We start from the raw sequence: 25604 nt of genomic DNA on the forward strand, positions 1-25604 counted from the left end.
ACGCTAGCCTGATCGCTTTCCCATTTAAAACGAACTATCGATTAGCCAACTATCGAATTGGAATACATTGAACTTGAATTCAATTATATTATAGAAACATAGAAAGCGAAACCCGCTATTATTTAAATATTTGAATTCAACTTTTCCGTTACTTATCATGTACAGCAACCAAATGGAGGAATGCGCATGTCTCTACAATGGCCAACGATTCGCTTCGGCAGTGCATTGAGGTTTGCTGCTTTGCCGCACGCCGACCGCATCCTGGCGACGAAAAATGCCGACATCAACAAGAGCAACAACAATAACAGCAGCAACAACAACAACAATTGGAATGAGGACGCAACGCAGCGATAAACAAAAACAGTGCTACGGGCTCCTGTAATGGGAATTAAAAAAGTAAAATACCCAGACAGACCCATCAAATCAGTCCTGTTGTTGCCGCTCGTACGCGCGGAGCGTGTCCTTGAGTGTAAAAGGATTTTGATTGCTATCAAATCCAAAAATATATCTATATATATGCATATTTGTTATTAGTGCCTCTCCCTGTCTGTGTGTTAAATGTGGATGCAAATTGAAGCTGCTGCGTCTTGGAGTGCTATACAATCAATAAGTGAGATTCAAATGCGTATTTAATGGAATATGCATAAAACCATTTTTATACAATTCGGCAGGGCAAATCGATAAATGCCTCCTTAAATGGTTATAGTGTAATGGAATTTAATGAACACATACATGCATATATACACCCATCCGCGCACGCACGTGTGTGTGCGCTTCGATTAACGCTCTGACCATCCGTACCCCAACCATTGCATGCCACTGAGCTGCTGCTCCACAACTACTATATCCTGTCAATCAACTCGACTTGGAAGCCGTTTGTATTGTAGGTACCTCTCCGACTCCGACTACACCTGCTCGTTTACAATGCCTCGTGTCTGTGTAGATGTATTTACGTGTGTGTGTTTGTTTCTGTGTTACTTTTTATACTATTTTCGTGTGTCACGTTCCATCGACAGAAACTATTGTTACCCAGTTTTAGTTGTTGTTGTTGTTGTTGTTAAGCACGCTTTTGTATTTGTTGTTGCCATGTTGCTGTAATTACAGCCTTACCGCCCACTCATACAATCATCCACACGCACCCCATCAAAGGTCAAATATCAATGTTCGCAGCTCGATTTATGATAAGCGGCCGATAGAGCTGCCATATACTTAATGTTCGATTAATTCTAGTTTTAATGACATTTCGGGCCCAAGCACAAGTTTACATAAAATTGCAATCGGGGCTAGGCTGGGGCAGCGGCCTACGGGTCGTATGCGTAATTAGCGCCTAATTATGTGAGGCAAGCCTAGGCAGTTGGCAGTCCAACACCTCGGCTGGCTGGCAGCTAGTGCTCTTTGGGCAGACACTTAAATGCCGGCTAGCTATAAACAGATCACATCTCACTGTCAGTGCCGTGTGCTGCTGCATTCTTGAGATGTTTCCTTGGCGCGCGCTGCTTAATGCCAAGTGGAATGAACTTGATGAGCCGCAGCAGCAGCAGCGGTCTGCCTGATGACTGCTGCCTGCTGCCTGCTGCAACTTGAGCGCATACAAAGGGCATTTGATGAGGCAGGCAATTGAACTCTGCCAGCAAACATGTCTGACATGCAAAACATGCAACGCTCAGAACTTGAACTTGTCGAGTGCCATCATAATCGGCGACTAGAGTAAAAAAAAACTTTTGATGAACTTTTGTTATAGAAAACATTGCCAAGGGAGGCAGCAGCCATAGAGACAATGCCTGCTGTCTGCTTGTATGTATAAATATATATGTGTATATATATGCAAGCTTTATGTGATAAGCGAATGCAATAGCTCTCCAAAATAAAAACTGAAATTGCGAATTGCGCACACGACTGGGGCAACAAAATAAAAGGCAATTATATAGACGGACTAGCTAAGCTAAACACACACACACATATACATATACATATACATATTCTCCAATAGCTGTGTGTGTGTATGTCCAACGAGCGTGTGACCCAGCCAGAGTGACAGTCCAAAAAGTAAAAGCTCTCGTTGCCAGTGTGCCGCCCATTCAGTCACTCAGCCAGCCAGCCAGGCAGCCAGCCATTTAGCCATTAGTCGCGCTCGGCACGGCAAACGATCGACGACAATCGACGACGGCAGATAGCTAACGACAACGCATGGACGCGACGGTTTACCGTGCGCGATTTTCATTCAATTCTCAACTCGATCGAGTTCTAAATACTCTACGGCAGCAACAACAGCAACAAATCTAACACAAAACGAAAAACCTTTAAGCAAACGACAACGGGTGCCCCGCCGAAGGCCGGTTTCCAAATACAGTTGACGACGAGCAGCAGCCTGATAAAACTATACCAACAAAAAAGTCAGTAAAGAAATGAAAATTTAAAAAAATAAAAATATTTTTATATTAAAACTCGCGCAAGTTTTGCATAAAAAAGTTACTAAACCAAATGTGAAAACCTATAAAGTTTTTTTGATGAAATGAAAAATCTTTGCCGAAACGAAAGTAAAAAGTGCCACAAGTGTTTATTTGCCTGTGTGTGTGCGTGTGTGAGTGTGACAAAAATTAAATCACCGCATTAAAAATAACTTGAGAAAATCTTAATTTTCAATATATATATATCTATATATGCAGATATAAGTAGATGTATATACATACATACATATATATATGTACACATATTCTGCGCCAAGTAATCAAAGCGACAAAAAACGCGGCGGGTGTATGACTATCTCTCTGTGTGTGTGCGTGCGTGTGTGTGTGTGTTAGCTTGTCACTTGTGGCCACTGTGCGTCATTGCAGTGCATATGTCTGTGTGTGTCGGACTATAAAACATATATATTAATTATATAAAAAGATATATGTATATAAATATATAATAATTTGCGCGCGTGTATTTTGTAGCTGAAGTAAAAATCGAGTCAACCGAAACAAGCCACAGAATGGAATCAAACGGCAACGGCAACGGCCATGGCAAACGCAACAAAAAAGGACGCAAAGCGCGCAATACGGCATCCGCACAGCATCATCCGTGGGACGAAGGTAGGCAGCGCGCCCGACTTTGGGCCAATCCACATGATTAGTTGGCAGACGTTGCGTATACGCCGCATGGGCGACAGCCTTCGGTGCGAGTAATGTTGCCTTTGCTGCTCTCGCCTCTATATACATATATATAGAGCACATTACTTACTATGTGGCTGCCATGCCTCCTCCTCCTCCTCCTCCCCGTCGTCGTCGTCGTCGTCGTCGTCGCTCTATTGCTCAGCTGTGCTCAACTTGAACAGCTGCCAAAATATGTCAGTCGCTAGTTGGCGCCGACAATGCAGCGCATCTTCTTCAATATTCTCAGCAATATCTAACGAGAACTGTAAATCATCTTTAACCACAGTAAAAACGGAATTTGTATAGGGTACACATAACACATAGATGTACATATGTACACATATATATATTTACACATGAACTGCAACAAAGTTGCTTATTGTTTTAGCATCTGAAGCGAGAGATCTGTGATTATAAAACAAATAAAGTTTTTACTATCGGGCATAGCCGACTGCGTAAAGATGCCTCGCGACTTGATTTATAGACAGCAAAAGATTTTTTACTATTTGACATGACTCTAGGTGGGAATCATATAATTTATAGGTCCATAGTTCTATCGATAAGCGTAGTAAACTTAGTAAAAGTGTAGAGCTATATAGTTCTAGAGTGAGATTGTAAAAACTTTCATATACTAGTCATGCAGCTGTAGAGCATATAGGTTTCAACCCATACGCCCCATTGGGCGTGGCTACTTATGTAATCTGCTGTAATCTATTCTAAAATACCTTTCGAATCGCAAACCTCAAGTCATCAATAATGACGTCAATAATGCTGTTCATACTGTAAAATATATAATCATTTGCAATTTGCCACGAGCCTTAGAGTATATACATACATATATACTAGCTACATACTATAAGGAAGTATAGAATATAGTTAAATCTTTTTTGAAACTGATTTATCACTATATATATAAATATACATACATATAAGTCATTTATGTAGTCTAAAAAATGGCTTCACCTATGCTCTATACTTCATTAAGAGTCTACATAAATTAGAAAAACTTATATTAATTCACAGCTGCAGTATATTGAAGAAGAATTTATTGCCGTTTGGTTGTTTTTTTTTATCTCTAAAAAGAGATTCTACAAGAAAAAGTATAACATAAAAATTTAAATCAATTTCCTAACTATTATTTCACTTCTTTCATTCCCCCCACAATAGTCTCTGCCTTCCTTTAACTTCCATCATTCTTCCACTCAATATTCTTTGCCTCAGCAGCTGCATTCCTATTCAGCTATTCCAACTGCACAGAGTGTAAACAGTTAGAGCCCTAATAATTTCTCATTATAGCGCCCATATTTTAGAGTTATCTTTAGAGCATGCATACGATTTGGCTTTCAGGTTTCGTTTGAGCTGCTGGCAGCTGCTCTGCACCCAGGGGCGTGTTTCACGCTGTGTGAACTAAGAAACGGGTTTTTCTCACTATTTGCCGTTACATCAATCAAAATGCAAATGAGCCAGAGAAAAGCAAAATACGAGGAAACAGAAGAAGCAGAAGCAGAAGCAGAGGCAGAGGCTGTGCCAGCAGCTGTGGTATATGTATTGTATATGGCTGGGCATTAGCTAAACGAAAGTGAAATGCAGCTGCCCCAGAAGCAAGTGGCAGATGCCGCAAGCGCGTTGCACTGATAACAAAGCATTTCCCATTTCAATTTAGGCACTTGAATGGCGCAGATTCATGCCGATTGCCACTTGAATCAAAGAGATAAGAAGTCAGCTGCTTGAGTATATGAATGTATATAGTATATAACTGAGTTCTATTCCATTGCATGACTTAATTCACGAGTCCGGTCCAAGTTCAGGCTGCACACTGGGAGTACAGCACGTAGACCAGCCCATTGGCAGCCAGGCATATGATCACTTTCAGCCTTATCTTATCAGCCGAATGGCTTTGTCTTGCGGCGATAAGGTGTGTCTGCGAGTACAATTGAAATTTTATGATTGCGCAACATTTTTGTGTTTTTTTTTTTGGGTATTTATGACAGCGGGAATGTCGCGCAAAACTATGTGACAAGGTTCAAAATGCTTTAAGCCAGGCAACAGAAATGAAAAATCTATCATATATGTATGTGATGAGTTAGCAGGCAAAACTTCATTATCAACTCATGGATATATTTACTATATATCTACATATGTCTGCTCTGCCTCCATTCACATATCTTATTACTTATGTGCCGAAGCTAATTCAGCGCTAACAAAATGTGCTAAAATGAACGAACCAACGCAATGCTACTAATCAATCATGCTCTTCGCTGATTAGCATACTCTCGCACCGAAGCTCGAGTGAGTCAGCGTCTCCACGGCACAACTTGGCCGAGATGCCAGGCAACAGCAGTTCAACTACGTCTAATGGAAATTTGATTGATTTGCAATTAGCGGCAGCAGCATCACATGAGCTCAATCCAAAATTCTAATCACAAGCATTGACCTAATTGCAGGCAACACAGCAGCAGCAGCAGCAGCAGCAGCAGCAACATCTGTAGCAACATCTGCAACAACAACAGTAAATCGCGCCGCGTGCACGGGCACCGCTTTGACGCGTTTTCTGGTTTGCATGGCACCTGTACTGGGTAATGCACTACCTTACTTTTTGGCCCATTTCCGTTTTGTGGACGTTTTCATTCATGAGGCTCAGACTTTCTGCCAACCAAACCGAACCAAACCACACCATCAACAAGAACATTAAGAAAGCATTTTTATCGGTGTCTTGTCATTGAATGCATTATATATAGTTGAATATCCGTTCCAATACCTGCATATATACATACATATATGTATATCTATATGGATATATATTTGTGTACACACATATCATTTATTTATACACATTCAGCGTGTGTTTTTGTCTTGAGTTTTTGCCAGTCTTCAGCGTAATTTTCATCTACATATGTGCGGCATACGGAGCGTATACGTTATAAATATATATATCTGTATATGTTTTGTATATTTCCTTTATTTTTTTTTTTGTCTGTGCTTGTTTGATTTTTGATTCTATTTTGTCTTGTGTTCTCTGCTCCCACGTCTAGTTTCTCTCTCTTTCTCTGTGTGTGTGTGTGTGTGTGTGTGTGTGTGTGTGTGTTCTTGTCGTTGTCGTCTGTCAACTGCCGTCGCGTGTTGCTCTTCTGTTTTGGAAGCAATCGTCAAATATGACGTAAAGGAAATTTATTGAAGTGTGTGCGTGAGTGGGTGTGTGTGTGTGTGTGTGCGTGTGTGCTTGCCCTGAACTATATTTATAGGCATATAAATTTAAAATGCCAACAAGTCCAGTCAAGGTCATTGTATACCAAGCAACCCCAAACCATTTATTAAAATGCACTTCAAATTGATTTGAGTCCAAAGTAAAATGAGCAACAATAATTACAATAATTAGGGTGTCTAAGAGCGACACAGAAACACACACACACACACACAGCAATTGCAATCTGTGTCACAGATTTATTTTCAAACAACAATTCGCTGGCTCGCAGCATAAAGCATACGCAATGTATGCCAGACGAAAATTGTTGACTTCTGGCAACAACTGCTGGCTATGGCATATAAATTATATGTAATTAATATTGGGCATCCGCTGTTTGGAAGTCTTGCTGCTTAAGTGATTCTATACATATGTTTAGAGAGAGAGAGAGAGAGAGAGTGAGTGAAAAGTAGATAAGGGCGACCTTGGCTATCGCTTTGATCCGCAATGCAAATTTCGTTCAGCTTGGCCTGCTCTACCTGTGTGTGTGTGTGTGTGTGTGTGTGGAGGGAAAGGGGTTGCACATACGCTCTTCAGTGAGAGCAACTCGTCTACGTTAATGACAACGTCAAACGTGAAAAGTCGTTGTCGTTGTCGCCGTCGCAATCATTGTCGTTGCGTTGCTTTGCTTAGCGTAGTATTCCAAGCGCGATTAGACGTCGAACATGTGAAGCTCGAGAGACGCCTCTCGATTTTATTGTTTTCAACTTTTTTGTTATATTTTATTTATTTATTTGTTGTGTTTTTCACATTTTAATTTACAATTATATTTATTTATATAATTTGATTATGGTTTACGTCTTTCTAAGCGTGGCTGGCTACTACGGTGAGTAGATGGTTGCCCGGCATGGCCCGGACTGGCCCGGACCGGCTCGGCCTGATCCGGCTTGCCATCGATTCGCGTGCTTTGTTATGCAATGCGAAAAAGTTCAGCGTACGGCGAATTAATCAAATAAGTGGACAAACTGTAATTGTGTAGCGTTTCTATTTTAGTTTTGTTGTTGTTCGTTGTACTCGTGTGTAATTGAAGTGCGAGTGCGCCTATATTTAGCTCAAGCTACAAGCTGGGCACCATTAAACGCACGTGTTAAGTATACGCCACGTTCAGCGTTCAGTTCAAAGAGCCCTTGAACTTGCATGCAAAGACCAAAATTGTCAATTCTCATGTACGGGAAATTGAGTTGGATATCTTACTATGGGAAAAAGCAAAAGCCAAACCAGTCAACATATACATATGTGTATGTATGTTTGTCTGGCGACCATGCAAGCCAAGCATGTCAGTTACGCTCGAATTGTGTTGAAACTTACACAGCTATGAGATATGGCTACGTATATAGACATAGACTTTGACATAAGTACAGCAGAGGTTGGCCAAGTGGGCAACGTAAGACTGTAAATCTCAAGTATTTATATTTAGCTCTTAAGTCAGTTTCAAGATGATATCATGGCGCTCCTTTAGATTTTCAGACAACTCATGAGCAGTGCATAATATATTGCTAATATATCTAGGGATAGATCATATTGAGTCAATCAGCCAGGCAAAAGCAAATTAATTACTCACTCTCTACGTCATTGTGTGAGAGAGAGAGAGAGAGAGAGGGATAGAGAGAGAGAGAGAGTGAGCGCAATAGCAAAACAAATAGCAACAAAAATCTGAAAGGCGTAACGAAATAATTTAACATTTTAATTTTGCGGCTCTGTAATAATAATTTTTTTTTTTTTTTTTTCGTAATTACGTTAGACGTCAGCCGAAAACATATGAGTCCAATAGCTACAAGTGTATACAGTTGGTATATAATATATGTGTATCTATACGATATGTATATTTGGGCAAAATACAAACAAACAGCCAAGTCTTGTGTCTGTTAGCCATAAAATGTAGTCGGACGGCTCATCAATGAAAATTAGGCACATCAAATGTTTAATGCATGCCGAGCACTTGAGCTGCTGGCAAAGGGGTAGCTCAGGCGATCAGATAAAGATGCTTGGCAAGGAACTAAATATGATATATAGGGTAGTATTTGAAAGCCATATAAATGGTCAGTATATATTGGGGAAAAAAAAAGAATAACTGGAAATAGATAAATATAAATATTATATATTTATGAATCGAAAGATTTGCCTTGTGGAGCTGAGGGACTGCTAAAAAAAATTGTTAATAAACAAAAGTACAAATACAACAATTTTAATGCAAAATATTTTAAATTTTGTATATAATAATATAAATTAAATAAAATTTTTTTTAAATATTTTGCATTAAAATTGATGTATTTTGTACTTTTGTTTATTAATATTTAGATAAAATTAAAAAAAAAAAAAATCTTTTGGCTCAGTTTAAATAGCTTTGTTGCTTATCTTCTAGTAAATCTCTGCCTAGAATTACAGGGTATATTGAAGGTACTATATAGTGTGCAGCAATTGGAGGCTGCTTGGCTGCTCCACTGCAACTAGTGGCTTTAAATCTCTTGGTGTTTTATGGAGCACAGCTAAATTAGCCATAATCCGAGTGTGTGTGTGTGTGTGTGTGTGTGTATTTAAAAAGTAAACTGAGCAATTTGTTTACGAGTTGAGCTCGTTGCCGATTTTCCAGTTTGTGTCTGCAGCAAGTTCTTTAACGCGGCCAAAAAAAAAAAAAAAAAACACACTCACACACACACATAGAAGCAAAACAAAACAAATCGCAGCACCACAAAAAGCCAAATTCGAATTGAGCACAAACGCCAAAGCAAAGCGAAGGCAAAGAGCGGGCAGCCAGGCCAAATTCAAAATACAAAATACGAAAGCGAAAAAAAAAAGAAAACAAAAACAAAAACAACAAAAAATAAGCACAACTAAAACAATTTCAATTTCAAAAGCAAATTTTTGCTGTTTAGTATTGTATTCTAAAGGCGAGCAATTGTTGAGGAGCGCAGCAAAATGTGGTTCGGCTCAGTCGTTGGCTGCCAGGTTGGGCTGGCGTCTCTCTGCTGCTGCTGCTTGGCGCTCGATGCCAGTTGGCCCCGGACAATTTCAGTGCACGGCTCGCGGCGCTGCAAAACAATTCGAGGATAGTGCAAGAAATAAATTAAGAACAAATTCATACATAGACTATAATTAAACTCTAACTGTATGCAAATTCGAACTATTTTTTATGTGTGTGTGTAAAAAATTTTTGGAAAAAACGAAAACGAATCGAGATAAAAAACCAAACGAAATTTTCGAAAAGTGTTAAGTGAAAACCATTTTTGGTAAATATTAAGCAAAGGAATTTGGCGAATTTCGTAATTGCAACATTTTCGAATGCATTGTGGCTCTCGCAAATGTCTCTCATGATCTCACGCTCTTTGTCTGTCTCCGTCTATCTGTCTCTCTCACACTCTCACGCTCTTTGTCTCTGCCTATGTACGATTCTCGCTGTCTTATGTAATTGTCGATTCTTGCGAATTGTTGTTGTTGTTGTCGTCTCGAAGGAAAACAAATCTGTTCATACAATATTATTTTTAGCACCTGTGAAACTGTTTTGCATTCGCAGCGTAAGTAAATAAATCTCTAATTCTGTTTCTGCGCTGGCCTCTTGCAGTGTCGCTACCTGGCGCTGGAACTGGCCCAAGTGAGCAGCCAACCATATTGCTGATCAACGGCATCAGCGACGACGCTCCGCTGCAAGAGAAGAGGGAAGAAGAAGAGGAAGAGGCAGAGGAAGAGACACCGATACAGAAACAGAGCAAGGCGACACTGAAGCTAGCCCTTGAGAATAACAACGAACTGCCAGTCAGCGGTTCGAATCAACCCACACAGGTGCCCACCACGCCGGGTGGTTCGCACTTGCTGGACCTTGAATCTCACCTCATTGAGGACGTGAACAGAGCAGAGCAGGGCGGCGTTGGCATCAACGAGCTGCCGCCCATCGAGCAGGAACTGCAGACGGGCACATCCAAGGTCGAGGCTGAGGGAGTCTCGCATGCCATTGAGGTGGAGCCAGCGGGCGCCAAGACAAAGCAGCCAATAGAGACTCTCGCACCGTCGCATCAAATCGCCGAGGTAGTCGAGACGGCAACGGCAACTGCAGCAGCTGCAGCAACGGAAGCATCGGAGGCAGTGCGTCAGACTGCCGAGCAGCTGGTGAATGATATCGAGCGCGAGCTAATTGAGAGCTTCAGCAAAGATGTAGCACAGGCCAAGGCGCAGCAGGAAGAGCAGCTCAAGTCAGAGCTAACCGCAGTGAATTCGCTCTCACAGCAGGTGGACGCGCAACTGAATGAGCTGACCAGCATACTCAAGACCAAGGTGCAGCCAAAGATTGCCGCGGAGCCAACGCGAGCAGAAGCAATCCCAACGAAAATCGCTGCCAACGAGCTGAAGCTTGTCGAGGTGCCAACACCCAAATCGGAGGCAGAGGAACAGCAACGCAAGGAGTTCATCGATTCACTGCCACAATTCGAACAGGATCGCCTGGATACTCACACGGATGCGGATGCGGCCAAGCGTCTGTCCGCCGACTGCAAGCGAGAGTACTACCAGTCGCTGAAGAAGTATCTGTTGCAGAGCAGCCTAGACAAGCCGCCTGTGCCGCTGCAGACCTATCGCTGGGAGGATCTCCGAAGGGCCAGAGAGCGGGTAAGTCAAAAGCACCATAAAGCCCATAAAACTTAACTAACATATATTTTTCTGCTTGCAGGGCGGCTATCCTTGGACACATCTGTACAAGCGTCCCCTGGGACCCGACGAGGAGCCGGAGATTGTTTTGCTGCTGCGCAAGTCGCAGGAGCTGCGCTTTAAGTCCGAATCACCCAAGTCGCTGAAGAAGGTGCGCTACGACGAGCAGGTGCTGGTCAAGGAAACCGAGCGCTACATACAGGATCTGTCCGAGGACGAGATCCTGGGCAACACAGACGACGACGAGAGCAGCGAGGAGTCCGAGGATTCGGACGATTCAGAGCGCCGCTCCCACAACGAGGACACGCTCAGCGAGTGCATCTCCTGTGTCTCCGACTCGGTGCTCGCCGTCGGAGGCCACGCGAGGCCAAGGAAAACGAATCGCCTAGCGCAAATACGTGACATCATCAAGCGCAGGCGCAGCGGACGCACTCAGGCCGACGCTCAGTCGCTGCCCGGCAGCTCGGCAAATCCCAGTAGACAGGGCAGTCTGCACGAACTAGCGCCGCCGCCAGGATCGTTAGTTCCGAATACAGACAAGCCGCCCAAGAGGCAGCCGCAGAAGCCAAAGAAGAGCTTCGACATTATGAAGAAGCTCAGGAGCTTGGCGGAGCGCCAGAAGAAGCGCTTGAACATCAAGCGCATTACGCTCAAGAAGGACGAGAAAATCGTCCTGGGCGAGCAGCAGAAGATTATGAAGCTGAAAGCCTCGCCCAAGTCGACCCGCGGCGAGATACCGCACTTTATAGAGAAGCAGGACTCGGACGATGTGCTCGAGCTGGTGGAGTACGACGAGTCGCCCTGCAGGAAGCGCACCAAAGAGGAGGAGCAGCAGGATGAGCTGCCCAGCACCAGTGCAGCAGCCAGCGTGCCACAGCCGGACGAGATCATTGAGCTGCCCGTGGAGCAGACCAAGACTGAAACGCCAGCCCAGGAAGTCAGCGAGCCAACACCAGAGGCTGTTGAGGAGCCCATCGAGGCAGAGGCAGAGGTGAAGGTGGAGCTGGAGGTGGAGACGCCGCCCAAAAAAACACCACGGCTGCGTCGTGATCATGTTTACGAGGAGATTGGCCACGCGGAGTCACAGCTGCCGCTGGAGCAGCCCATTGTGGAGCTCGATGCACTGAAGAAGTCGCTAATTCGTCAAGATAATCTCACTGTGGATGACATCGAGGCAGCCAAGCCTGTGCCCCTCGATCGCATGGGCAGCAGCGAGGAGGATCAGGTGGCCGTGGCTGCTGCCGAGAAATCTGTGGGTCTTCTGGCGCCCATCTCGTCCATAGACTCCACGTCCTCGGATGAGGATCGTGCGCGTCTCGCACAGCTGTCGCCCGTTGTCGAGGAGAGCGACGAGCCAACCGAGATTACCGAGCTGCGACCCGTGCTGAAGAAGGAGGCCTCGCCGGCGCCGTCGGACAAGAAGGTGACCTTCTCCCACGTCGAGGATGAGGCCGAGCCGCATCGCGAGGACATCGAGCTGCCCGAGGATGTGCTGGAGGCGGCCACAACGGCGGCCAAACTGAAGAGCGATAGGTAAGTGCGGGGTTGGGGCCTTCTCTCTCTCTCTCTCTCTATTAAGTATTCTTTGCACAACACTAACACGGAGCACAACACAACGCCGTCTTGCAGAAACTCTAACCTAATTGACTTGTTTATGAAATTGTTACTAACCCTCGTGCCGGGTGTCGATGGCGACGGCCTGCGACGTCGTCTGCACAGTCTCCGGTACAAGCAACCCAAGCCCTACTATCGCGACTACCACTACACCGACAACAACCACACAGACAACACCACAACCTACACGCCCACCCGCACGCCCACGCCCACTCACAGAACCTGGCGACTGAAGCTAAGCAACACTTGGACGCTCTGCTGCTGCTGCAGCAGCAGTGGGGCAACCAAGAAGTATTGGTAATGGGTAACACTATGGAGACGGCTCTTAACTCTTAACATGATATAGACCCAAGGTAAGAAATGCGATAAGCAAGAGGAAGTTTGTAAGCGTCTGTGTTTCCCCCCCGATTCGAAACTGGTGTTGGTAAATCTCACAAATCATTGGTGAACAGCAACTGGTTCAATTGAACAAATTGAAGTTAAGACGAACTAATGAGTGGTAAACTGTAAAGCTAGTTAAAGGATCAAAAATAGTGTTTATACTGCATTGTTCAATTATGGAACTAGTTCAAACTAGTTCATATGAACACTAGGCAAACTAATTACTGATGAGCTGGGCAGCTAGTCTAAATAATAAACAAATATAGGTTAACTGCATTGGTGAGCTACTCGTGGAACTAGTTCACCAAAAGTAAGCATGTCATTGGTATGGAATAAATTCGCCTAAAATCTAACAATAATCTACAGCATGAGTGCAAATGGAATATATGAACTAAGTGCGGAACTAGATCATTTTATTATTGAATATGAAATATATGTTTGTAAATGTTCATTGTTTAACTTGCTGGAACTAGACAAGGGAACAACAAATATGTATGTATATGTGGAAAAGGTGGAACTAGTTCATTCGAACAAATAATTATATGATTGGCTGCATAAATTGATGAGCTAATTCTGAAAATAGTTCGCAACACCCATCGGAACCAGTAAATTTTGTAATTTCTATACTCCCCAACTATGTATATGTATATTTACTTGGGTATTATTTTATTTGAATGAACGCTGCTGTGACATGAACTTACATTGAAACACGAATAATTCAAACGCCTTAAAGGTCAACGAATGACAAGAAGATTTCCGGCAGGCGGCAGCGGCGCATTGCTCAAAATAGAACCACTAAGTGCAGGCCAACAAATTGTTACTCCTGCTGCTCGGCCACATCCCAATTATGAACAAGCAGCGCAGTCGGCGTCGCCGTCGGCATCGCAGTCGCAGTCGCAGTCGCAGTGGACGTCGCTGTTGAAATGGGGATTTCAAACGAGGAAATTAAAGACAACTACAAATTCAATTCATGCTGCCCATTGGCAATGTATTTGTCGCCACATGCATGTGTGTGTGTGTGTGTGTGTGTGTGTGCTTTTTGCTAATTTTAAAGAACAACATATTCAAAAACGAAAAATTTCGTACAATTTTTTTGTGTCGCGCAAAATGTGAAAAGCTCTCAGTCCTGGCCGAAAATCGCAACGATGTAGACGCTCGCCACGAACGGGCCGCAGTGCAAAAAAGAAAAAGAAAGGAAAAGAAAACACATAAAAGGAAAATCTAGATCAAGAAGAATCTGAAATACATAACATAATAAAATAGACATCTGTGCTGGAAGCGCCCAGTTCGAATAGGGATTGAAGAGCAGCAAAAGCTCGTTTCGCCATCAAATTTTCAATAGTGCAAAAAATAGCAGTAAAAGCAAAAGCTGAAAATCTAAAGAAAATTCTAAATTCAATGTCCAAAGGCGACGGCGACGGCGACGGCGGCGGCTGCTTTGGTGATGCTTAAAAATAGACAACGACCACGAACCCCAAAACGACAACGAAACTAAGACGAACAAAAGCGAAAATAACAACAACAACAACAATAGCTACATCTAGCGGATTACGGACCAGGGCCAAGTAAATAGGCAAAGCTGCCGCGACAGCTGTTCAGCTGTTCATCCGCTCATCTCAACATCGCTACATCACTCCACGGGCCAGCAGCTCGTCGACTGAACGATGCTCAATTCGAGGCGCTCCGCCTCGGTGGGCGCTCTGCCCGCTGAGAAGAAACACTTTGTGTCGCGCGTGGAGAGCGCTAGCGGCGCCTCGTTGGATGTGCGCTGCGCCTGTCAGTTCTTTCAGTGCGATTCGCTGCTGCCGGAGCGCGTGAATCCCGTCGACTCGCGACCTGGCTCCAGGCAGGGCCACCACAGCGATGACCACTATCACGTGCAGCCGGACGATTTGTCCATGCACAGCTTTGAGGTGATTAGCCATGCGGATGTGGCGCCCTCGGTGGATCTGAGCTTCATGGAGCGCTATCCGGAGCTGGAGCAAACGGCGCGTTCGCGTGGCCTGGTCGTGCGCAGCATCTCGGATGCCACGGAGCCGGACATGCCGGGCACACATGGCGCTCTGATGGCGGGGCGACGGCGCCAGCTGTCGGTGGGCGGATTCTCCTCGGGCAGCGTTGGACGTTTCGGCGACACCGTGTCCATGCGCAGTGGCACCTCCCTGCGTCGCATCTCGGCGGGCAACTCCAAGACGGACCTCTACTGTGCGGACATTAACATACCCACTTCCCTGGGTCGGGCAGGACATGGCGGACAGCGCTCGGCCAGCGCCAGTCGTCGTACCTCCAATGCGGATCTGTTTCAGGCCAGCATCGTGCCGGGCTCGCTGCAGCCGCCGCAGTTGAATCTGATTGCTGCCACGCCCAGTCCGGGCATGTCAGACAGCCCGCCTCAATTCGCATCGCACCAATCCTCGCCAGCGCCAGGAGCCCTCGACTTTCGCAATGCCAAGCCGCCCTTGTCTCCGGACTACATGCGTCCCAGCGCTGACAACAAGGAGAACCAGTCGCCAGACGCAACGCTGCCACAGAATCGACCCATTGATGTTTCTCGCTTCGGCTGTGATGCAGTGCGTCCGACGTTCTTGCTGGAATCCGACTTGCGGCAGCAGGAAAGTCCATACAAGCCCACAGTCACGCCCATCGACCCGCTGGCCAAAACTGTGGCGGAGCTGGAGCAGATTGCCCAGGAGCACAATCTCGTGAATATCCGGGACAACATACAGACGCAGACCAGACGTCCGCCGTCCATAGCCAGCGAGTTAAGTGTCAAGCCTTTGCAGGTGGATGAGCTGACCCAAATTGAGATTGTGAATGAAATACCCGTTGTGGACATTGATGCACTCGTGCGGGATGAGGAGCTGAAGGCCGTCGAGCATCGCAGCCGCAGTCCCAGACCATCCAGGCGGCCAAAGTCGCCGCAGCCCCCGCCAACGACCTCTGCTGCAGCTCCGCCGCCGATGGACACGCTGCAGCTGCCCTCGAGTCGACCCAGCAGTCCTGCACAGCCGACAGCGACGCCAGCTGCCGCCTCGCAGCTGAAGCGCCAACACACGCCCGAGCGCCAGCTCTCGCCGGAGAGAGCCTCCAAGTGGCAGCCCATGTCCAGCTCTGCTCCTGCTACGATTGCCGGTGCCATCAACGTGCAGGCGGCCTCACCGGAGGTAAAGAGTTCCTATGCCTCGCGCTTCAAGTCCATGTTCAGCTCCAAGGGTCAGGAGCAGCGGCAGAAGTCGCCCACTCCACAGCGCTCGCGCTCACCCTCGCCGTTCGTGGACAAGTCGAAGTCGATCACACGCGAGAAGTCGCCCTCGCCCAGCAGGCTGACCTCTGTATTCGCCAAGAGCAAGCCCCAGCCCATGTCGATAGTCAGCAGCACGTCGAACGTGATGAAGCGCCAGGACGCCGAGCCGCTGTCCGTGCGGGTGACGGAGACCTTCTCGCTGAAGGTCGATGAGATGGACCAGTACAGCTCGCATCCACCAAAGCCTCTGGTGCCACCTCCCCATGCCCAGACCATGTACAGCAGCCGGGAGGACTTTGCCGCCTCGGAGCGCGCCTCGGTGGACATCAGCGAGGCATTCGCCCCGGTTGTCGTCTCGTCTGTGCCGCGGGGCACGCTCAGCAGCATTGGGGGCGCCAGCAGCATTGGGGGCGTCAGCTTCATGGCCGGCAATCGGAATCTCTATTCCAGCGAGATTGAGATGCCGGGCATGAGCTGGTCGCAGAGTGAGTCGGAGTTTCGGCACTCGGTCAGCAAGGAGCCATCGACTGGCAGTCGCCCGCTGATATCCGTGCCCATACACATCACGGGCAGTGGCAGCCACGTATATCGGCCGTCCGAGCAGCGCTTCGGCCTGCGGAGCAGCAAGCTTTCTGTTAGGGAGCCACGCACACAGTCGCAAGATCACCGTGGCCGATTGGCCGGCTCCCATGAGCAGCTGTATGGGTCGCCGGCTCGCATGACAAAGACGGTTAGTTTCAATTTTGATGAGCGTAGATCGCGTCTAGCGGAATTTGAGTCCGATTCGCCCCTAACCCAAAAGCAAAAAGATCACATCGACTTCCTCGACCGGACCTATTTCTCTCGGTAAGCAACAGCTACCCCACCGTCGGCATAGACAACCCGAAAACCCCCCCAGACACACACAGCCACCCAGAAACTCCAAAAACCAAAGCAATGAGAACAGGGTGACGGCTTAACTAATCTTCGCTTGCAGCAAATCACAAACAGAGCAACATCTATATGTCGATTGTCATCCCTATGTAGCCAATGTAATCTAATCTCTTCCGTCTCTTCCCCTCTTCTCTCTCCTCTTGCAGTGATCATGAATACGAGCCCGTGGGCGTGTCGCCGGCGCAGGAGATTGAAGCCGCGCCAGCAGCTGAACCGGCGCCCGCCCCCAACAGCAGCAGCCTCCAGATACCCATGGACGTTGACATTGAACTGAGCTCGGCTGGAACCACGCCACGCACCGAGTCTCGCACGGACTACGAGATACACACCAGCCAAGTGGATTCGAGCGCCTTGGAGGAGCTGCCACTGCAGCCGGAGAATCGCAAGAAGAGTTTTATGGCATCCGCCCAAGATCGCACGCGCAAGATGCAAGATGGCCTCCGCAATCAGGCGGGCAAGCTGCGCACCAAGCTGCGCACGCAGCCCAAGCCGAAGCCCGTCTCGGGCAGTCCCAAGGCCAAGGAGCGCCGGCGATTTGCGCCCGAGTTCTCGAAAATCAAAATGCCCGAAATCAAGCGACCCGACATGTCCAAGCTGAGGGAGATCAAGCGGCCGGAGTTCACCAAGTTCAACAAGCCCGACATGTCCAAGTTCAAGCTGCCCGAGAAATTCTCGACACTGAAGCTGCGACGCAGCAAGAGCTTCAAGGAGAACGAGTCCGAGTTGCCCACCGAGTCCACGGAGTCGCCGGCCACCACGGCTGATGCGGCGCCGGCGCCGGGGCCTGCAAAGAAGAAGTTCGAGTTCAACTTTGGCACCTATCCACGCGCCTTCCGCAAGAAGAAGCCCGTCGAGGAGACGCCGCCGCCCATAGAATCCTCGCTGGGCACAGATCGCCTCAGTGTCAGCGTCATACCCAGCACCGAGACGCAGCCGTCGCAGACCTCCACGAGCTCGCCGCAGGGCGACCGTGGACCAGGCCCAGTGCGCTCCCGCTGGGCGGACAAGTTCTCCGATGTGAGCTACAATGACAGCGAAGGCTCGCGCTACAGACGCTATGGCAGCGAATTGGAAAGCTTTGACAGGGAGTCCTCGCTGGAGCGGCGCATGAAGGAGGACTTGGAGGGCGACACGGCCAGCGAAGCGCAGCCACAGACCGAGATGGGCATCCTTGGCGGCGTGACGGACAGCAAACAGTTTGCCGAGTTCGATGAGGAGAATCGCGCGATACACGAGATCTCCAGCCAGCGCACCAGAGAGTTCAAGCGCCGACCCATGGTGCACCAGGACTCGGATCTGCGCTCTGAGGACAGCCATGATGCGGAGGGCTGGACGGAGAAGGATATACAGAAGAACAAGCTGCTGCGCAAGGCCGAAATGGATGCGGAGGCCAGTTACTATAAGTACCATGAGATGCAGGATGCTCAGTCGACGGCCAGCTCCGGCAAGAAGGTCGTCATGGAGCAGATCGACGACGACGAGTTCTTCTTGCGCAAGCGCGGCATCTCCGAGGACAACATCCAGCTGCGCCAATACATCAGCGATGCCATACGCGAGGGCTACGATGCGCCCAATGCGCTGCAGCACGTCGGCCGCTCCGCGCGGCAGGAGGAGCGAGCGCGCACTGAGGACTACGGCGATTACGATGTGCCGCCGCCCAAGCCCCGCCGTCTGCACCGCAACTATCGCCCCGACTTCGAGGACTCGCAGGAGTTCCAGCGCAGCGACTACGGCGACGATCTGTCCATGTCACAGAATGGCAGCGACTTCACGCCCAAGCGGCCATTGCGCAAGGCGCGCAGTCGCAGCAAATACTCCATGGAGGGCAGCCAGGACATACCGATGGCCGACGGCGGCAGCAGCATCCAGTACTTCGACGACGACGAGGAGTACCTGAGGCCGCCCATGCGCGAACAGCCAACGGAATCGGAGCCGGCCCTCAACAATCTCAACTACGCTGACCAGGAGCAGCCCAACACCCAACAGACCCGCCCCCAGGCACCCAGGCGGCAAAAGAAACGCACACGCGACGACGCATCTGTGGAGAAGGACGCGGACTCGTTCATCAATGGCTTTGGTGGTAGATCAGTATCGAACACCTTTTTGCAGCCACACGAAGATGTGAGTACAAAATGAGAAATTTATAAAATAATATAAAGATAGATTGTTTCTCTAGAGGGTAGTAAAAGTATTTCAGATAATTTAATATTGTTTCTTTAGTATAAACCTATCCTCAACTAGGTATTTCTATATAGTAGTACTACTCTTTATATATATATAGAGTAGCAGTCTGGCGTATAAACATATCTAGATGCAATCATATGATAGAATTCAAATTAAATTTTTAATTTTTAACAACTAATGCCCAAGGCAGCTATGTACATATATAATATAGGGCAGTACCCTAGCTCTACTTAGCATGCATTCAAGAATTTTGCATTGTAGTAGCTGCTAAATTGAGGTACTACGATGTACAGCATTCTATCACACATTGTTATATTATATATGTTCTGTCAGTGGAATGGATCGATGCCAATAAATTTAAATTTGGTATTTAGCAAAGCACCGTCTCTCTCTCTCCCTCTCTCTATATGTATACTATATCGAGTTGTACTTGTGTCGTTTCTCAGGTAATTGTTTATCGCACTGAGCACGAATATCAGCATAACATACCGCTAGCCACGCCCGACACCTTTACGGACGGCACCTCGGCCCGCACCCAGCGCTCCGAGGATGAGCGCACCTCGCGTGGCGCCGAATCGCTGATCCTGGATGTGCACACCAAGCCGGAGCTGCTCAGCAAGGATGCAGCGCCCAGAGTTGAGAGCGAGGAGAAGTTCGTCATCGACATACTGGAGAGCGATGGGTGAGTAACGGGGGTCGCATCAGGTCTCCGCTGGCCAAATTGTTGCTTAGGTGTGCGCTCTCTGCTTTCCCCCCTCCATCTAGCTATGCGGTGGTGCGCAAGGAGCCCGTGCCAAAGCCGACGCCACCGGCGCGTCGCAAGAAGTTCACACGTTCGCCCGGTGAGCGTTTCGCCACCCTGCCCAGCATTCGCGGCTCCCGTGGCTCCCCGCCTCCGGCCCGCCCGCCGCCGCCGCAGCAGTATGTACCTAGCGAGGATTCGCCACTGCCGCCGCGTCGCAGATCGGCCGCAAGTCTGGAGGAGATGACCAGCGGCCTGCTGCTCAAGTCAAAGTAAGAACAGCTGCTGCTGCGACGCTTGCATTGAAATATTATTTAGATCTTGATTTGATTTGTGACTTTTTGCGACCTTTTTCTTGAAAATTGTCTCGAATGCATTTTTGTTAAGTTTTGTTTTTGTTGTTAAGCAATTAGGCTTAAGCGCCATAAGCTAAGACCCAGAGATACTGCTAATTAATACAACTATACCTTGTAGACACACACACACACACACACACACACACACACACACACACACATACTTACAAATAAAACCTAAACATGAAACACAACCAAAAACGCACTCACACGAGTTTGCCCAGCTTTTATTTGCCTAATCCTTCTGTTTCGTTTGCCGCTTGCTTCCACGCGAGTCCGAGACCAAGCGTTTCTAATGCTCCTTAAACCCTATTCCCTAGCTACGCGACCTTGCCATCCGCACAGCCGGATCGGGATCGGGAGCGACAGCAGGCGCAACTGGTGGAAGAGGAGGATGATTACGAGGAGCCGGGCGCACTACAGCGACCCGAGTCGCCACGCTCGAATCTGCAGTCCGGCGAGGTCATCAACAAAATGAAGTTCCGGCCGCTGCCACCGCCGCCACGCCCACCGCGCGAGAAGCGCTCAACGAGGGGCGGCAGCGGTTTGGACAGCTATGAGGATAGCGAGCGCATCGCTAGCTCCTCCACGGCCGATAGCACCGAGCAGGGCGAATTCGAGGTGGAGGTGTCCACACAAACGGACCCACTGCCAGATGATTTCATTTGCGAGGAGTTTGAGATTACGGAGGATATGAAAATCATCGAGCCACGTCGTCCCGCAGGTGGCAAGACTACGCTGGAGGATTTGCTGCGCAGCACAGAGGCCCAGCAGCCGGACGAGGTGGATGGCGCTCCAGTGCTCACCGAGGATGAGCAGCTAGCCAAGGGATTGCAACGTTTCCGCGATGCCAATCAGCGCAGCTTATCGGAACGCTCGCGTGCATCTTCACAAGCGGATCGCTCCAAGTCGCTGAGTCGTCCACAGACTCCCTCCTCAGCTGTAATCATAGAGCGACGCGTGCCCACGCCGAGCATCGAAGGCGATGCCACGGTGCAAGCGTCGCTGATTGTGCGCCCCATAAGCGCTGCTGACCTGGATGATGACGAGCTGCGTCGCGAGGAGGAGGAGCTAAGACGCGAGGGACTGCTCTCTGATAGCTCGGTGCAGAGCAAATCTGACGTGGAAACAGCCGGTGAGGAGGATGAGCGTGGCGAGGTCGCCCTTAGCGACTATGCAGCTAGCTCAGCTGACCTGGAGGCAGCTGTGGAGCAACTGCAGCAGGCGCAGCTCGAGAGTGACTACGACAGCAAGCTGGAGGATGATGAAGTGGAGCGTACGCTACGAGAGAGCGAGTACGATGAAGAGGATGAGGAGAAGTACTCGGACCACTTTGACGAGGAAGAAAGCTCGCAACCGAAGGGAGAAACGACAGACCAGGAGCTGGACGAAGCACTCGAAAAGGAGCTGCAAGAGGAAATGGAAAAGATGCTGGCCGTATACAGGCAAGCAGAGATTGCAGAGTCGAGAGCAAAGGCGCTCGCCGAGGAGCAGCCCACATCCGAAGAGGAGCACGTGCTATCAGAGGAAGAGCGCATTCTATCCGATACAGAGCAGGTGCTGTCCGAAGTGGAGCAGGCGCCATCAGAAGTGGAAACTGTACAATCTGAAGCTGAGCCAGCTCAATCCGATGCTGAGCCTGCTCTACCCGAAGCTGAGCCTGCTCTATCCGAGGCAGAGCCAGAGGAACAGTCACAGGTGGAGCAAATTACAGTGGAAGAAGCACCCATTAGGAAGACCATTGCACATGAGCCCACTGAAGCTGAAGTCGATGCCAAATCCGTAGCCTCTTTACCCACCGAACCTGCTACGGCCTACAGCCAAGAGCCGCCCGCGGAAGCAACAGAAACGGAGCCAGAGGCAACGCCCTTGCCGCCGCCACGTCGTAAATCCACCACATTCGTCGAGCCGACTGCTACTTCAATATTGACCATTGCCGAGCAGGTGAGCCGTGAGCTAACGCCGATTCAGGCGCTGCGAGCCTCGCCACCGCTGCAGCTGCCCACCCACATCCAGGAGCTGGAGGTGGAGCGACTGCGAGTGCATGCGCTGCAGGCTGGACAGATTCAGGTGTCACAGCTGCACGGCGGCCAAGTCACAGCTGATGAGCTGGGCTGCAAATCGGGTCAGCTGGTGGTGCAGAACATTAATCTGCCACCAGGTTTCATAGACGACATTGTGGAACGCGTCAGGGAGCAGCGTCCGTCGTTGCTGACCAGCGAAACACAGACGAGCCGCCAAGCCAGCAGTGAACCCGCCACTAGCGATGTGGAGCCACCCACCAAGCCGCCACGCCAAGGCAAGATCAATGAGTCAACGCCTGCAGCCACCCAGAGCAACCTGGACGAGCAGACTCAAACGGAAGCCGCCATGCTTCCCTTGCCACCACCGCCAGCTGTGTATCCCAGTGTCGAGTACTTGCAATCCCTAGCTCCATTGGCCTTCTACAACTTGCAGCGCAGTGCTGAAGCGGAGCAGGCAGGAGCAGCTGCTGCTCCTGGCAGCACGGAGCGCAAGGCGCCGCACAAATGCCGACGTCGCCATGTGCACGAGCAGCAACAGGAACTCGACTCCGACTCTGAGCTGGAGGAACAACTCGAGAGGGCGCGTTCTCGTTCGCGTTCCCGTCGCTCGCGCACGCGCAGCGCCACACAGGCAATGGAGGATTTCGATGACGATCAGCCGAAGACAGTGGCGCAGGCCGGTCGACAGTTCCTTTCCGTTTGCAGCCTAGAGCTGATTAACATAATCAACCACCTGACCCACTTTGTTCGCGGAGAGGTTGAGCCGGTGCAGCAGCCCAGAAATATATCCTCGCTGATGGTGCTCTTCATATTAATCACCTTTGCTGTAATCGTCTTTCTGCTGACGGGCCGCCAGGTGCACACACACCATTGGGACTACTTCAATCCGCCGAGCAACGAGGGCAGGCAAACGTGAAACCTAAAGAGCTCCCCAGATTTTGGACATTTTGTGGCTTGGATATTTTGTATGCCAAACGATACTTGGGCAATTTTTCTTTGCATTTTGGAGCATGAAACGAATTTAGAAAGCGTCGGGCACAAGCCGAACGCTCGAAACCAAAGGCCTTAACATTAATGATATATACTACATACTAACAAAATAAATACTTTAGGAAGGATGCAGAGTGAGAGGCGATGCCTGTGCTACTCTAGTCGCAGCTTAACAACTAATCAATCGAACAACAACAATCAGTCAATCAGTCAATCAATCCCAGTTCAGTAACAAACACACTGACTTATACAGAACATATATCTCATATTAACCGAAATACAAGAACAATATCATGTTTTTCTACAATACTCCCAAAACAACAACAGCAACAGCAACAACAACAATAACTAAAGATCATGTATTAAATATGTACTTAAACTAAGTAATAGAAATCATTTATTAGCTACCTGATATATGGTGAGCTATCCAGAATGGGGCTCAAGTTTGTTGGCGAACAGACGAAGTCAACTTAATAATATCTAAATATTGTTCACTCATTTTTTTCTATTTTTCGAATTGTTCAATACTTCAAGAATCGATTGTTGTTTTTTTACATTTTATTTTAAATATATAAATTTTATTTAGACCTGAGTTAGGTATAATACACATATAAATGATGAATTTTGTTTTACTTCTCATGAATTCATTATATATGCATGTTTTTCTTTTATTTACAAAGAAGCAATTGATTTGAACCGCGTGAGGAAAAAAATATGTAAGTTCTTTATATAAACTTATAGAGAAACGTATTTTCAATAAAGCAAGAAACTATATAGAGAAGAGTTATGAACTTACTGACTTACCAAATGTGTGAATTGAAATAAACAAAAAATTATGATACAAATTAAATATGCAAACTGGGCTAAATCCTTTACTTTAGGAAATCATCATCATATTGCACCATTTGTCGCAAATCCTTGTGACTTCCCTTTTGCGATTTGCTGGCAGCTGCAAGCGAAAGAGGAAATTATAAAACGACACTTGCATAACTCAAACTGAAGCCGCTTACCTATAGAAGACCAAACTGCTGAAGATGAAGCATCATTGATGGGCTCAATTTGTGGCTGCCGGCGAGCCAGTTGCACCTGCAAGACAATTCCATTCACGTTCTTGCCGTGCATTTCGGCTATGGCTCGGTCTGCGGATTCCGGCTTAGCAAACGAAACAAAACCGCGACTGCAAATCACATAGATTATTAATAGATATGAGTTTACCATTATAAACAATTTGGCACACACCTCTTCTCAATCTCCATAGAGACATTGACTATAGTGCCATAATCGTTGAACGTTTTCTTAAGAAACTCTTCAGTAACTTTGTTGCCCGAGACGAATATCGTGTTGCCAGCGCGTGGCTTCTCTGGCTGCGTAGCATCTAGCGTCACTTTCTCTGTCAGCCCACGTTCCTCACGGTCGCGCTCCGTGGCAAAGTGTTGGTACAAATTCTGACGGCGTGGCTCCTCTTTTATAATTTCACTGATAATGGTCTCCTGTGCAACATCGTTCTGTGTCGATGAGAAAGGTTGATACGCAGCCACGGTCGTCTCTGAGGTGGAACGTTTGGCACGCTCCTGGCCCTTTGGCCGCTTAAATGAGGTTTGGTCCTGCTTTGTTTGCTGCTTTTGTATAGCGGGAATGGCGCCGCTTTTAATCAGCTTACGAGCCACTTCCCTCGCATCGCGCGCATCTGTAGGTCGTTTCAATGTAAGAGCGCTCTCTGGCTCCTGCTTGGGGGCTTTGTGAGCTTGTAAAGCTTTTTTCTGTAATAATAAGTAATGCATATAAGGAATTCACTTCAAGACGCCACTTGGCCAGTGTTTACCTTTTTCTTCAGTTTTTGATATTTGGCTTGGAGCATCAGCTCTTCCTCTGTTAGATTATTTGGAAAGTGTATATAAACCATTTTAGTATTTTTTATATATATTTTAGTGTTTTTCAATTCTTTTATTTCTCTTTAACAACAATATGCTAATAGCACACAAAAGTATAAACACTATTTCTGAAAGTGCCAGATCATGCCAAATGTGAATTAATAGATACTTCTGGCATCATATTAGTGCTGCCAGATTGCTTAAAATACTTATTTTTCTTTTGCGATATTATGATAAATAAATAACAGAATTATT

General features: G+C 47.8%; 2 protein-coding genes across 14 annotated transcripts; one reads left to right on the top strand and one right to left on the bottom strand.

Moving 5' to 3' along the window:
• The first annotated feature begins 431 nt into the window (after positions 1-431).
• LOC108650621 (uncharacterized) lies at positions 432-24261 on the top strand. Of its 13 annotated transcripts, none has more exons than XM_018099812.3 (9): positions 432-610; positions 2937-3074; positions 5579-5710; positions 9935-10971; positions 11033-12543; positions 17329-19303; positions 19813-20048; positions 20132-20380; positions 20785-24261. In XM_018099812.3, the coding sequence occupies exons 1-9, from the start codon at positions 559-561 to the stop codon at positions 23402-23404; spliced, it is 7950 nt and encodes a 2649-aa protein (XP_017955301.2). In that variant the 5' UTR covers positions 432-558; the 3' UTR covers positions 23405-24261. The 13 variants fall into 13 exon arrangements, 9 of the variants coding, with proteins under 9 accessions (XP_017955301.2, XP_089116390.1, XP_089116392.1 ...); XM_089260263.1 differs by lacking the exon at positions 432-610 and adding an exon at positions 2100-2397 and having other exon boundaries at positions 2943-3074; XM_089260264.1 differs by lacking the exon at positions 5579-5710 and having other exon boundaries at positions 433-610.
• Nelf-E (negative elongation factor E) lies at positions 24122-25507 on the bottom strand. Its single transcript, XM_018099852.3, has 4 exons — positions 25301-25507; positions 24718-25238; positions 24489-24655; positions 24122-24427 (listed from the first exon to the last, which is right to left on the bottom strand). The coding sequence occupies exons 1-4, from the start codon at positions 25379-25381 to the stop codon at positions 24351-24353; spliced, it is 846 nt and encodes a 281-aa protein (XP_017955341.1). The 5' UTR covers positions 25382-25507; the 3' UTR covers positions 24122-24350.
• Positions 25508-25604: the final 97 nt, after the last annotated feature.

The sequence above is a fragment of the Drosophila navojoa genome, chromosome 4, assembly GCF_054131105.1.
Source record: "Drosophila navojoa isolate 15081-1374.11 chromosome 4, UAZ_NAV_1.0, whole genome shotgun sequence".
Classification (NCBI taxonomy): Eukaryota; Metazoa; Arthropoda; class Insecta; order Diptera; family Drosophilidae; genus Drosophila; species Drosophila navojoa.

What these genes read in the sequence shown, in the direction of transcription:
- Nelf-E (XM_018099852.3), bottom strand. Translation starts at nt 25,381, where the DNA reads ATGGTTTATATACACTTTCCAAATAATCTAACAGAGGAAGAGCTGATG. An exon ending in ATCAAAAACTGAAGAAAAAG is followed by an intron (nt 25,239 to 25,300) that starts GTAAACACTGGC and finishes TTATTATTACAG; the next exon opens with AAAAAAGCTTTACAAGCTCA. An exon ending in TCTATGGAGATTGAGAAGAG is followed by an intron (nt 24,656 to 24,717) that starts GTGTGTGCCAAA and finishes TGTGATTTGCAG; the next exon opens with TCGCGGTTTTGTTTCGTTTG.
- LOC108650621 (XM_018099812.3), top strand. Translation starts at nt 559, where the DNA reads ATGTGGATGCAAATTGAAGCTGCTGCGTCTTGGAGTGCTATACAATCA. An exon ending in GAGTGCTATACAATCAATAA is followed by an intron (nt 611 to 2,936) that starts GTGAGATTCAAA and finishes TGTATTTTGTAG; the next exon opens with CTGAAGTAAAAATCGAGTCA. An exon ending in GGCCTGCTGCTCAAGTCAAA is followed by an intron (nt 20,381 to 20,784) that starts GTAAGAACAGCT and finishes CCTATTCCCTAG; the next exon opens with CTACGCGACCTTGCCATCCG.